The following is a 14,815-nucleotide window of genomic DNA, read 5'->3' as shown; positions in this document are numbered from 1 at the left end:
TAATCCAACCCAACCCAATGAATGCTCTAACTGTACTATGTGAGAATATTCATCCTTTAATCGTGAAATAGAAGCTTAACCTTTACCTACAATTACTTACAATTTGTTCCTAGCTCTATAGGAACGATGATTGCCGAATTGCGATATACGTAATTGCGCACAGTGCTTGACACTTTCTAAGATTATAAACTTTTTTCCAACGTTAACAACCGTTAAAGATTCGTTATTTTCAATTTGTTTTAAAATATGCGTAAAGGCTCGTTTTATGTACAGAGTTTTAAAGGTGAAAATTATCCCGTGATCTGATTTTGTAATAAGCCTTCTAAACTCGACACTAAAGCAATTGACAAAGATTCTCGAAGAAGAAATTTCGTCTTCCGGAAGAAACCTGTGAAGGGAAACAAGGATTTGGGAAAATAGGACAACTATAATCGCTATATTTGTAATAAGACAGATTATTGAATATGACAAAATAGCGTACATGTGTTTTATTGTTATGAGTCTCCTGGAAAAAAGAAAAGTGCATCACAAAATTATAAACATTGTCATGGAGCTGAACACTGTTAACTAAACAAGAATAAGAGCAGAAAAAGGAGGAGTGGCAGGTAGAGTGCTCATACAAACCGGTATAAAACAGGGAGACAGTCTAAGCGGGACACTTTTCCACGATAAAGTCAAAGTTTTAGTTTTTTCCTAATAAAACCGATTCGAAAAGACAACAATAAAAGTCAACATAAACATCTCAAGGTCAAAAACAAAATCTCTAATAATGCCGTTGACAATTCTTAAAGGTTCAAATATCTTGGTTTCAACATTAACTTCAAAAAGAAGCTGAAGCAACGCAAGATTGCCTGAAGGACTTAATATGGCAAAACAAGTATATGGCCTTAGAAAACAAGGTCCGCATATATACTGACTTCCATAAAAATTGCAACACCTAGAATTTGTTGAACGATTTTATTGAAATTTTCGTCAACGGTATCTTTCATTAGAACAAACAAACGATTAAAATTTGAATAAAATCTAGCTAGTAGTTTGGTATTTTTCTTTGCACTTAGTAACAATAAATTTGAAGAAATAAACAAATCATTGTGTAATTAACTCGTTCTGAACTTGGAAACAATGTCAAAAGTACATCAACATCAACATTTTTCCCAATTCACTGATTTTTAACGTGGCCGTATTATTGGCATGAAAGAGGCCGGACTTAGGGTTTGCATGATGGTTTTAGCCTTGCATGTAGAACCGACAGGTATAACCGAGTTTCATATTGTACACGTTATACACATACACGTTAGGGTTTGCATGCACAGTTTCGCCATAAACTCTCAGTCAAAGACAGTTGGAGCTACGTGACGGTATGTGTAGGACAGTTATCTACACTAATCTGCACGGTATACCAAACTAACAATGGACGACGAGGATCTGATAGTTGTACTTAGCTTAACACTTATTCCACAAAATAGAAAAAAAAAGAAGAGCTCGTTCGGAATGGTGTAAACGCTGGTTATTAAAAAGAAAGCAGTTCTCTCACGTAAATTTGTGAAATGAATTGAACAGATTACAAAAATTATTTAGGAATGGATAAAAATCTTTGTTTGAAACTGTTATCATTGATCACTCCGTTAATCCAAAGACAAGATACTGTTATGAGAAATGCAATATCAGCACATCAGAGACTAGCAGCAACATTAACATTTCTTGCTATCAGAAGAACATACGTGTGTGTTAAAGTGTCATACGAGTGCGATGGTGTGTGCGCAGAAGAACCACTGAGAACTGAGAAGTCTGAGAACATGCAAGCTCGCCGGACTCCACACACGCCTTGTTATGCATGCGCGCAAACGTAACTGAGCGGCAGAAAATATTAATTTTGATGTTCGCTTGGTTGCATGTATATGCGCCGACAAGTGTACAGTTTTATCACATACACACTAGGGTTTGCCTGTCAGTTATGCATGTAAGGCTAACACCATCATGTAAGCCCTATGGTGTATGGCCTCCATAAGAGAAATTGTTCGTCGTGTAAACCGAAATGGTACAATGGTATTAAGATGTTGGTTTAAATGAACGTCGCTTAAGACTTTTGGCGAAAAGAGACAGATTTTCAACAACTCGATTGATTGCAAATGATTGGATGAGAGGTGTAGGACCCAGAATGTTAATATCATCTGTTTACCGCCGGATAAGGTCTTATGGGTTGCGTTCATATCGTCCATTTTTATGTCTTCCTCTTACACCACTTCGCCGTCTACGCAGGCTAGGATGGAGCAACAGAAGAGCGAATTGGGCGCAGGAATGGCATCGAATTGTGTTTAGTGACGAGTCCCGATTTTGCTTGTGGGCCCATGATGGTCGTAGGAGGGTCAGACGGATGCGTGGAGAATATAAATATCCAACATTTTTTGTGGAACGCACAAGGAGTGATAATATGGGTTGCAATATGTTATGGTGGCAGGTCAGCCATTTTCCAATAGGATAATGCACACCCTCATACGGCAAGGGCTACAACACGTTTTTTGAAAGAAGCTAACATTGCCGTCCTCCCATGGCCTGTTCGGTCACCTAATTTGTCGCCCATTGAACATGTATGGGATGAGATCAGTAGGCGACTGGGTAATTTCCCACACCCTCCATATAACTTACACGATCTCCGGCTACGGATTCAAGAAGCTTGGGTTGATATACCACAGGCAGCTATAGATTTATAGCTTTTGTTTTCAAATTTTAATCGTTTATTTGTTCCAATGAAAGACATCGTTGAAGAAAATTTCAATAAAATCGTTCAATAAATTCTAGGTGTTGTAATTTTTATGGAAGTCATTATACATATAAGACTTGTGTAAGCCGGTTATGACATACCGAGACAAGTACAAAAAATGCTACCACAAAAAGAATCCTCAGAACAGCGAAGATGAAGTCGCTAAGGTCATTAACAAGGTAAAAATTTTGTGGGAGCATAAAAGAAGTCAAGATATTAGAAAGATATGCGTTTTTCAGGATATTGTCAAATGAGCCTGTAAAAAAAGACAGGAATGGAGACACCATGTTGAACATATGGAGCCTCTACATTACCAAAGATAGTGAAAGATGGACTCCTAAGAAGAAACAGATCCCCAGGTATCCTATATGATGGTATGAATGCTAAAGCTAAATTTCCTAGCACCGGATGAATAATTAAGAATCAAGACAGATATTTTAAAATAAGAAGAATATCTAATGACTGCAATTCTTTCTTAAAAATATAATAATTGGACATTCTCCTACTGTAGATATTGTAGATGACCCTTTTCGTTTTGACATCTGTGATAAAACATTCATCAAACATTGCAGCAGTAATCCAGTCTTTCTTATTGATCCTCTAATAAACAGGAAGATCTTTGATGTTTATTTCATTAAACGCGTTGTCTTTTTGTTGTTAATAGCCAATAGATTGGAGAAGCAAATTTATTGATAACAGAGCTACATGTTTTACATACGGCCTTATTAACTAAAATATTTGATACATTGATTTGACTATTTGGTGAGTTATAATTTAATGAATCGTATTACTTCTGTGAACTCTTTTGCCAGATATTGCATAAAAGCACGTCTATATAAGATGAGGAAACATTGGATTTCGTTGCATTTCTTGCGTTTGGTTTCAACTTCTGATGTTAAATGACCACACCGTCAAATGATGTCAAAAGATTGCTTTGTTACATAGATTTTGACCCGATATGCCTGATACTTCAGCTATTGAAGTTCAAGTTACCTAGTTTAATGTCAGTAATACTGTCATTATACGTAAACTAAACCTCATCTTTAGTACAAAAATGTCACTAAAATCTCATAATCAATTCAAGAATGTCCAAATTCCAAGAAAGTCTCAACTCAAGTTTATTTTCAATCCAAATGTATCTAAATCCAAGCTAACAACCAATTCAAGAATACCTCACCCTGAATACATATTTTTGCATGAAATCTCACCTCGAACTAAATTTTTCAAAGGGTATTACATTAACCATTTGAGTGCATTTGACAGGGGAGACTCGTCATCTATATGAATAACGTTATAAATAAATCAGGACTCAAGGGGTTAAATGTCCAAAACGAATCCTCAACAAATATCGCAACTCATTCAGAATTGTTAAGATTCTCAGTTCAGTACCAACTCACTTCCATGTTTTAATGATGTCCTAATCGAACATCATAACTAATCTATGAGTGCATCAACCCGATTATATTGTTTTGCATAAATCTTTATTCCAAGAATGAGAAGGTCCATCATGATCAATTAAATAACATCGAATTAAGCCTGTTATTCTGAAAGTTAAATCAGGAGCGTCACGATCTAACCTCATGAGCAATCCAAGAGTGTTTCAGCCAGATCAGATTTTTTGCATCAAGTGATCTCATCTTAAAATGATTTCAAAACGGTTTCAACCCAACCTTGTTCGCAATTTAAGTATGTGTTAATTTAGTCTAATATTTTTGTCTATGCAATCTTAAGTTCAAACAGATCTTACAATTAGTCAATTTGAGTGCCATACACTAACATCATGAACATTTAACTGTTTATTAATATTGTTACTTCCCATCCTGTTAGATTATGTAAATAAAAAACTTTGCTTTTCAGAAGGGTATCTTTAGTATCTTATTATTAGTAATGGTTACAACCATTACTAATAATAACATTCAACGTGAACTAAAAATAAGGAAAAACATAAAAATAGAGAAAATTTTAACAACATTTAAGAACGAATAATTCAAGAAAGTACTGATGAAAGAAGAGATGATTCCAGATTTCGAAAATTAAAAGTATAATAGACGTGGCTATTGCTCCTGAAGATGACTAAAGAGAATTAGTCGAAACCGGTAGAGCCGAAAATAAAAGATACCCTTCTGAAAAGCAAAGTTTTTTATTTACATAATTTAACAGTCCGAGGTTTCTTCTGGCATCTCTGAAGATGTTAATGTTGGAGATGATGGAGACACACGGTTGATTTCGTATGATTAGAGTCTAAACGACTGAAGAATGGATATTTGTAGCAACATGTAATTCAAAAATATTTTAATTTTGCGGAGTAGGATTTAATATGGCCTAGCTTAAATCCTAACTGGTTACGTTTGGTAAATCCATGCGCATACTGAAATACTAGTAGTAAAGATTTGTAATCCAACCTTCCATTATCGTCCAATTACCATAAAAGTAATAAATTCTGCATTTAGGGATTCGTCGAGATTAACGTCATTGCTCATTTGGGTACATCTAGTATTAATCCTAAGAATAAAACGATTTTATAGTGCAAAAATAATGTCTGCCTTAAAAATTCTAGTAATTAACGTTTTGGTGATTAATAATATTAATTATTATCATTAAAGAACTAATATTACTAAAAGTAAAGTAAAAAAAGTTTTTTTTCCATGAAAGTCCCTATCAATTAAAAGTTAAGTAAAAAAAGAAACTACCTATTAATTTAAGATCTAAAAATACTAGTGTCACCGTTGTGTGTTGAAAGTTATTATTTTCATGTAGCGTGACTGGATGGATATTCATTTTCTTTTTGGAGGGATCTTTTCGTGACATAGAAGAACGTTCGCGGCGATTAACGACAATCTTCGTTTCGTCGGTATACTATCAATTAGTTAAATATTAGGGCGCAATGCCGAATCGGAACCGAATTACGGTCACCGTAATTGCGAAAATTGCCTCGAGTTTCGCCATTGTAATTGCACAATGGAGATCGATGGCCGACGGTCGATTCGAGTGCGTATCGCGCGGACATAAATAAATCATTAGTTCACAATTAATTGTCCCGTATTTAGGTTAATCTAACGAGGTTCGCCACGTATAGAGGACCAATTTGTCTGTAAATTATGTACGCCGCGCCATATATACAATATCTATGATGGCCGTGTAATTTAAATTTCCAAGAACTTAGCAATATCAATATTAATTTTTCACACACATTTCAAATTATAATTTAGTGATTTGGCAAACGACAACGGCAAAGCTAAAGATAAAACTATTCACTGTACTCGGCCATCTAGAAGTCGAAACGTACTCGGACGTTAATAGTTAATTGTTAAGGACATGTCTAACGAAGCCGAGGATAAAGCAAAGCAGACGTCCTGGTTTGGACAAGGGGCATGCGGGCTACTTCACCCCTGAAGACGGTCCACGTTTTAACACCTAAATTGACCCCGATATCGTCGCAGCGACGGTGTAATTACATTCACGTCGTATGAATGTGATTTCGATTTTGTGGCGGTTCCGAAATTGTTTTGTTGTAGACTGAGAGGCGGTAGGATGACATGTGGCGTCGCGACGTTTTGTCAGAATGGGGGCGTAGTCCAACCTCTCGTAGTTGACACTGTTTTATTTTTTGTTACAGAGAAACCGGGGTTTCAACCGCCATACGGAGGAATCGACAATGGCATGGTAAGTTAATTAAATACATTTAATCTATGCATTTACAATTTCGAATTTCATTTATGTTTTATAATAAATATAGTTTTTTAGTTACTGAAATTTGACTTACAAATTGCTAAATCGATGTTTCTAGAAACATACAATACCGGTTTCAATTTTTAACGCATCTTCAGGAAAGAATAATTAATTAAACGGGATTTAAGTTAATTCCGTTTCTCAGGGTTTATGTTCTGAAATTAAGAAATTATATATAAATCGTTCCTTAAAGATAATAATTAAATGGAAGCTTAAAATGCCCTCATTAAGACAATGTAACATAACCTACATCTTAATGATATAATTTCGGAGAAACACAAATTCAAAATTTACCTTTAAAAAACCGCTTCCATTTCATGGATATTTAAAAACGGTTATCTTAACTGAACGCTTAAAACGTCTTCTTTAACTTTTTATGATATAACCTGTACGTTAATGATGCAATTTCGGTTGAAAACCTTTTAATTTGAGCCAAAAAACAACCGATATATATTAATAATTTATTTTTAGGTTTATTTAATTTTTGAATTATCGTTGAAGAAATGAATTTATTATGTAACTTTGTCTTTTGAATGTCATTTAATGCAATTGTGTTTATCCAATTATGTTTAGTAGCCTGTACATTCTTGGTTTTGTTATAGAAATCGATTATTTGAAGAAGAATTACTGTTTTGTCAATACATACCAGGAAGTGTATGCATTATTGATAATAACGTTACAATTTTTTTTTACTTTCTTAGCTCGACAATAATTCAATAAAGATAACGGTTCTCTGAAAGCACAATTTACGGAACTTTCTTCAAAAGAAGATTTGTCTTCGAACTCTAAGAATTTCTATTTTCTAGTAATGTTGAATTCTTCTTTCTAATACTTTGCATCAACCTGATTTCTTGGAACACTATTTTTTCGTAGGTTGATAAACATTGATGATATAAAGTTTTTGCATCACAACAATTTATTTATTGTGTACGAAACAATCAAGTTCTTTTTCAATTCATACACGTTACATGATTGCTGATGTTGTATAGATGTGACATCAACTATATCGCCTCGGCCACAAGCGGGGCTAAATATGGTGCTTAATATTTTAGCAATGTGATTTTAATTACAGCTCTTCGGCCTCAGGCGACCTCTGCTGAACGGAGAGGGGTACTGTTTTTTTAAATAATTTTGTATTAATTTTTGCATCTCTGTCTTTTCGATAAATTTTCTATTTGTTTATGTTTTTATTCAATGTACATATATTGACACACCGATATTGATAAGCGGCCCTTACACGATCAATAGTATTGGCAATATCAGTATTGATAATACAACCATCAATCCTCGTGGTAACCAGTCTCAATACTTCACTACCTTACACGATCAATATTATTGTCAATACTTTTGTCAATAAGTTTGCTCAATAAGTTACCTTTTTACAACGAACAGTGTGAATCTACGTAGTTTTACTCAGTTATTTGCCAGTTTTCCCTTTCTAATATGGATAATCGCACAAAACCTTGTGTGGGTATTATTTTGACGCTTGGAACTACTCGTCGAGTGAAAAGCAAACACCGGATGAAACAATGGCTGAAGAAGAGACATGAATATTTTCATCTAGTACTGTTGAAAGTAATCGGAATCTGCGATGTTGATGATTTCAAGAACTACTTTCGAATGGATGAAAGTACCTTTTACAAACTGTTACAGATGCTTGAACCATTTTTGAAAAGACAGGATAGCATTATGAGAGAAAGTACAAATGTTAGGAAAAGATTAGCCTTAACACTGAGGTACTTGGCCACAGGAAGAAATTTTGAAGACTTGAAGTTTTCTGTCATAATGTTCCCAGCAACTATCAGCAAAGCTGTAATAGAAACCTGTGAAACCTTTATAGATATATGTTCTACAAGACTTGAACCAACTGGATGAACCAACGGTATCCCCATCGTGTTGAACATCAACAACGTTAGTTAATGTGTCGGTCGACTTCACCAGTTCTTCACAGGCGCGTGGCTTTAACTGAACGATTGTGAGTGTAATCTAGAAAATAAGAATTAAACCTGTTTTCAAATCATCTGGGTTAAAATAAAATATGTTTTTCAGTGTGTTGATAGACATGTTATATTATTATTGTTACAATGAAATGAAAGTATTTAATTTTGAATGTTGAGCTTATTACATTGAGTATTGATGGAAATATTGGCGCCAACCCTACACGGTCAATAGTATTGTCAATATTTCCTCCAATTTTCGGTACTGATGCCCTAAAATCAGAAAATCCGGATTTTTATCAATACTCCATCAATATTTACTGCCAATAAAATTTTTCAACTTACACGGTCAATATGCTAAGGTATTGTCAATATTATCGATCGTGTAAGGGCCGCTATGTAAGGGGTTCATGCTGTATGGTGTCGATGCTAATATCTGATATGATATTTAGGAAAGCCAGGAATTATCTTAAGAATTATCAATATAGAAGTAATAGTGGTTTGGTTTGATATTGAAGGACGCCTAGGATGATATTGATTGTGGTAAAGAGTAATCTAGAGCGAGGTTATGAATGATATTGAAAGAGGTCTTGAACGATACGGATAGATGTCGGGAACGATGCTGAGAGACTTCTGATCAGATTTCCTTAAATATCAATATTAAAATTAGTTATTGTGATTACGAAGCGATATCAGTGATGATGTTGAGGGATGCCAGGAACGATATTGAGGAATGATCGATGAGGTATCGCAGAATATTCAGAGTGAATTAGTGCAGCTTGAAAATGATTAGTTTTTATTAAGATGAAACGTATTATTATTATCTGAAAATATATTTCTCACATGTTCGGATATTATATTCATTAGATGCTTCTTTCTATTTATTGTATCTTACATATAAAAGTATTAATGTTCAGTTTTTGCAGAATTAATGCAAAAGATTACCTGTCATTTTTGCCTGCCACACATATAGATCGTTAAAACAGTAAAGTTAAGTTTAGTATTTGACTCTTCCTTCATATTGCGCTAGGCAGAATACCAAATTCACTCACTAACATTATTGAAACTGACTGGTATAGCACGTCATTAGAGAAAAGGCATAAAAAAATACAATTTGAAAAAATACTGACAAAAGATTCTTATACCATATAGGTGAAAGATTTATAATGGGTGATTTCAATGCCAAAGAAAAAGAAATGAAGGAGAGATGGGAGAAAATTTCAATTCCACAGGTTGGCCCACCGATAGATATAAGATCTCGGTTCTACTAGACTTCTTCATCTCAGGAAAAATTGCGATCTATATTATGGAAACTAGAAAAATTTTACTTGGATTCAGAACATTCAGCTGCTGTCTTAACACTGAGTGAAAGAATTGTTAAAAACAAGCTAAACCAACTGTGATAAACAAAACTATGGACTAGGAAAATTTTAGAATTGAACTACAAAAAGAAATTGATCTAAAGGTTGGTAGAACTACTGAGGAATTAGACATACAAGCTGAGTATTTCTGAGTTTATTACTTCTGGATATTTATTATCAAGTTAATAAATATTTTTGCTGATTTCGCTTACATTCGAGACTCTACAATGGTTGCCCTTAAACACAAACCGTAATAAAAATAACACCTCACCCGCAAGCGACCTCGATTTATATTCTTCGTACAACAGGTTGTTGCAACGGTAACAGCTAAAAATATATAGCCCTCGAAGCAGCTTCTCGGCTCCAAGTGACCTCGGCTTGTATTTTTGCTGTTACAAGATTACTACATTGGTAACAGTTAACGATAGAGAGCCATCGATATTCTCGATCGGCATTAAACAATTTATCTGATAATCCTTTACTAAAACACAAAGCGCGATTCAAAAATCATGCTACCTAAGTCAAATAAATGCACCGTATGATGTCAAATCATATAGACCTATATCACTCCTTCCAATAGTTTCCAAGCTATTTCAAAACATACATAAATGTAGCAAAAAGCGTTTGATAAAGTCTGACACGAAGGTCTGGTTTATAAGTTGAATAAGATCGTGCTAAAACAATATGTAGAAATCTTGAGTTCGTACATAACCAATAGACTTTTTAAGGTTAACCAAGAGAACCTAAGACGAGAAGAGTACCTTCGGAAAGTGTCTTGGGATTCTACTTTTTATCTTGTATACTAGCGAAATACCAGAATTGCAGTAGACACAACTGGCTACGTTTGACGACGATACACACAGTACATTGCTCGTAGTGACACCAAATGTAACAGACTACTTAACCCAACAATGAAAACAACAGAACATTTTTAGGCATGACGCTTGACACCAAGATAAGGTTGGAGGTTAATGTTATGGGAAGATATGAGCATGTAATTTAGATTAAACAGTACTTTCCACAAGTAACGGATAAATTCGTTAAAACAGTTTATGGAAAAATCGTCTAAAGATTTAATTTTTTTGCAATTTTTTGGTATAGATTTTAAATTTTTACCGCTATTTTTAAACAAGTTATGACTTCGACATTTTCTTTAAATAGCAATCACCTCATCTTTATTACGGAATATTAAAGAGGATTTTTTCTGAATTTAGTACAACAAAACTAATATATGCTAGTTACATAAGAAAATTTTCGAGAAAAATTACCTAAAAGTTTCATAATTTAGCATTCAATGAGATAGAACACCCAACCCAACTGATGCAGAGAGTTCAAAATGAAGTTAAAATAAATGTCTCATAGTATGTAAGGAATAATGATTACAAATTTTAAACATTCCAACGGTTAAGTAAAAAATCAAAATGTACGCAAAGAAGCACGAAGAATGGCATTCACCTACATAAGAATACAGAAGTACTTCAGCAGTTGGATAATCAGCAACTGTACCATAGTTTGAAGAGCACAAAACCATAAGAGCTAGTGTGCCTGAAAAATACTTTAGTTGTGACTTTTTTCCCTGCTTGAAACGGAAAGGATTTTACACGAGGCAGTTGAAAAGAACGCTTTCTCTTATTTTGACGGATGGTTTTAACTAAACAATTTTTTTTATAAAACTCTGTAACCACAGAAGAACTTATTAAAACATTCTTCTAAAAACCTCTAAACAACAGACTCGTCAAATGAAACTGATGATGTTACATCTGATTATTAACCAAAATTTTATGTCAAATTTATCTGATTTAATTAGCATGTGTTGGGTGAACATACATCTAGCTTTGGTTGAAAACAGCTGTTCGTTAACTGTAACATTTGTGGCTGAGTTATAATTTATAATAGTGTATATTGTTGTCATTGTATGAGAATGGATTTATTTCCATTCTTTTCCCAATAGTTTTCGTGCTTCCAATTCCAGACATATTGCAATTTATTTCATAATATGTTTATCAAATAGTAACTGAAATGTTGTGTTTATTTTACCGTTCATAATATTTCTTTTGGTAAGTCCAGTTGGAAACAATACATTTTTAAATTTAATAGCAAATTCAATATTCTCTAAATCAAGGGGTTCACACTGTTGTTACTTACAATTTACTTTTAAAGGCGTTTATTGTGACAACCTCTTTCTTCCAGAAAAGAGAGAGAGATTCCGGGTAGCAATTCTTAAAATCGTCCTAAAAACTCTCCACGTGTCAACCACCTTACATCTGTGTTTAGATGTAAATCGGTGTGTTCAATAGATTCGCTAGATTCCAATTGTACTTTAAAGAGCCGTTGTTGCAAACTGTGGGCACGAATGGAGTTAACAATTTTCATTGCAATGTCCATAACTTCCGACATATCAAGTGTTTTTGAACATAAAACTTGCTGATCAATTATGTAATGGAATGAAAAGAATGATGTATTCATCATCAACACGACACAAAGCAACAAACCCTTTTTGATTGCCAGTCATGGAGCCACATCTGCCACATCAGTCGAATCATCAAACTGCAAAGAAAAATATGCACAGTCCATGATATCAATTTTTAGTTTATTTTTCAAATCCTTACTCATGATTTCAACACGTCTAGTGGCAGTCGCACTAGATAACTGGAGCTCTTTGATAGCAGATATAATCTCCATTTTATTTTTGAAATTCCTGAACAACATCTCCGCTACTTCGAGAAATGTTTCTTTAACTACTGTCCCATCCTCGACGGGTTTCTTATGTTTTGTGAGAACATGAGCAATTTTAAAAGATGCTATTGTTTCGTTTGGCTAGTTTAATAAATATCGCTTGCTCTGATTAAAACTACTTTTTAAATCTTTTACTTTTCGACTTCTTAACTCTGTCTTCATTGGAAAGTTGTTTGCATAGTTTTTATGTACTGTTTTATAATGTCTCGTAAGTTTCCACGCTTAGGTAATGCAACGGAAGCGCGACAAATCAGACAAACACATTTGTCATTCACCATAGGTAACAAAAATTCTTCTTTCCAATCATTATTAAAATGGAAGGTTTCGCTTTTTTTGGCCACGCTTATATTCTAAAGTTCCGTTATTTAAACGCTATTCTTAACACAGTAAAACACCACGTGATACTACTTTTGGAATACTACCGATATTATTTACACCACTTTCTTCACTAACAATAAGTATACTTAGATACAACATTATAACTATCCAAGCACGCATTACATTGGGAATCCCCTCGTCTGTAACATCGGAGATATGGTTTAATAATTACAACCATCAAACAAGAGATGGCGTTAGTTTAAATTTTATTTTTTAATACAATATCGAGCGAACGAATTTTGGCGGTCTGTTTGAGCATCTCTGCTTTAGACCATTATTTTCTTCGCTGTAGTCTTCAGAATATATTAGCAGTCTCATTCTATTTCATCTTCTACTTGCATTCAAAATACCGTCTTCTTCTTCTTCTTCAATGTTAGACGGATTTTCATATTCATGGTCACTTTCGAAATACTGTTACTTTTTGAATTTTTGTGTTTCCACGAACCGATAAAAATGGTCTGATGCAGATTTCAATAGTATAAGTAAATAATATTTAGAGATTGTTTCTTTTAATTTCATTACTAAAATGTGCTTTTTATTTGTATGGGTTCTGAAGGGTATTGATAAAATAATTTGATCAAACTCTTAGAGAACAAAAAAAAATGTCAACAACCCTCATTTTTTCCTTCCTTTTTTATGATTATTATTCCGTCAGCGTTCCAAAGAAGTATTTTACAGTGTTCCCCATCGACCGACCGGGTTCTTCCCTCCTCCTTTAACGGGGGCTCAATTTCGTCGGTATACGCTGAGAGCTTCCGAAACGCACCGTACATAATTGAATATAGCGGCCGTAGATTCGGCATGATTTACAGAACACCATAAAGGTTGCCGGCGTAGCCGTTTTGGTCCCCCGTCTCGAAACCCCCTCCTCTCCCCAAGCCCGTTTCCGGCGTTTTTATTGCCAGTGCGCGCTGAAAATTACCGCCACTTTTGTCTCTCTCCTGGCCGGAAAGTTCGTTTTTCCATTGCGGCCCCACTTAGATGAGTGATGGTCCGAGTTGTAATTTCTGTTGCTAGTTTAATGCGTGTTTCGGCGAATAAGTTTCCGGCTCTCACTCCGCGTCTCGGTCGGCCCGCTTAGTAATTTGTTTCGTACTTTACACCCCATGTTTCTCGACTTCGCGACTAACGGTGACTTAGGGATTTGGTTCTTCCGCGAAACTTCTCAACTTACCCACTCCCCGCAATCCAAGCCGCGCGCTTCGTTCGCCCGCAAAAAGGCGTTTACAAATGTAATAACCGAGAAGTTCTCATTCGGAGAATACGAAAAGTTTTCATTCAAATTAATTCTTAGTTCTTGAATCGATCTTAAGACTTTAAGATTATAACATCTAAATAAAAAATATTTAATTAAATTCTACCACACAATTGGTCGCAGAAAAAACTGTACCTCTTTTAAGACGACTGGTAGGTGGTAGATAGCGCTAATTAGCATAAAATATCAGTATGTTGCATATTTTTATTGAACAAAAACTAGAACTAACACTAGACCTAGAAAGTTTTGGGTTTAGCCGTGCGTCTTCAAACGCACAAGAAAGTAGAATGTTTCTGGTTCTCAGTCTAGTGTTAATTCTAGTTTTACACTAGCACTATCACTAGAACTAACACAAGACCTAGAACTAGAAACATTCGGGTTTAGCCGCACGTCACTCAAGACGGCTAAACCCGAATGATTCTAGTTCTAGGTCTTGTGTTAGTTCTAGTTTTAGTTCAATAATAATATACAACATACTAATATCTTATGCTAACTAGCGCTACCTATGATTCTAGTTCTAGGTCTTGTGTTAGTTCTAGTGACAGTGGCAGGTAGCGCTAGTTAGCATAAGATATTACGAGTGAAATTCCCCTAACTCGAATCACTAAGAGAGCGGAAGAAAACTTCGAGTTATGGAGACTTCTAGTTAGAGAAAAAT

General features: G+C 34.7%; 1 protein-coding gene across 7 annotated transcripts in view; it reads left to right on the top strand.

Moving 5' to 3' along the window:
• LOC111415328 (transcription factor daughterless) overlaps positions 1 to 14,815 on the top strand; it is a 168,840-nt gene that overhangs the window by 28,937 nt on the left and 125,088 nt on the right. For all 7 annotated transcript variants that reach the window (XM_071198006.1, XM_071198004.1, XM_023046950.2 and 4 more), the window contains exon 2: positions 6,378 to 6,424. In XM_071198006.1, coding sequence (XP_071054107.1) covers positions 6,378 to 6,424 — 47 coding nt within the window. The remainder of the gene's footprint in view (positions 1 to 6,377; positions 6,425 to 14,815) is intronic.

Source organism: Onthophagus taurus, chromosome 7, assembly GCF_036711975.1.
Source record: "Onthophagus taurus isolate NC chromosome 7, IU_Otau_3.0, whole genome shotgun sequence".
Classification (NCBI taxonomy): Eukaryota; Metazoa; Arthropoda; class Insecta; order Coleoptera; family Scarabaeidae; genus Onthophagus; species Onthophagus taurus.
This window is presented reverse-complemented; position numbering and strand designations above follow the sequence as displayed.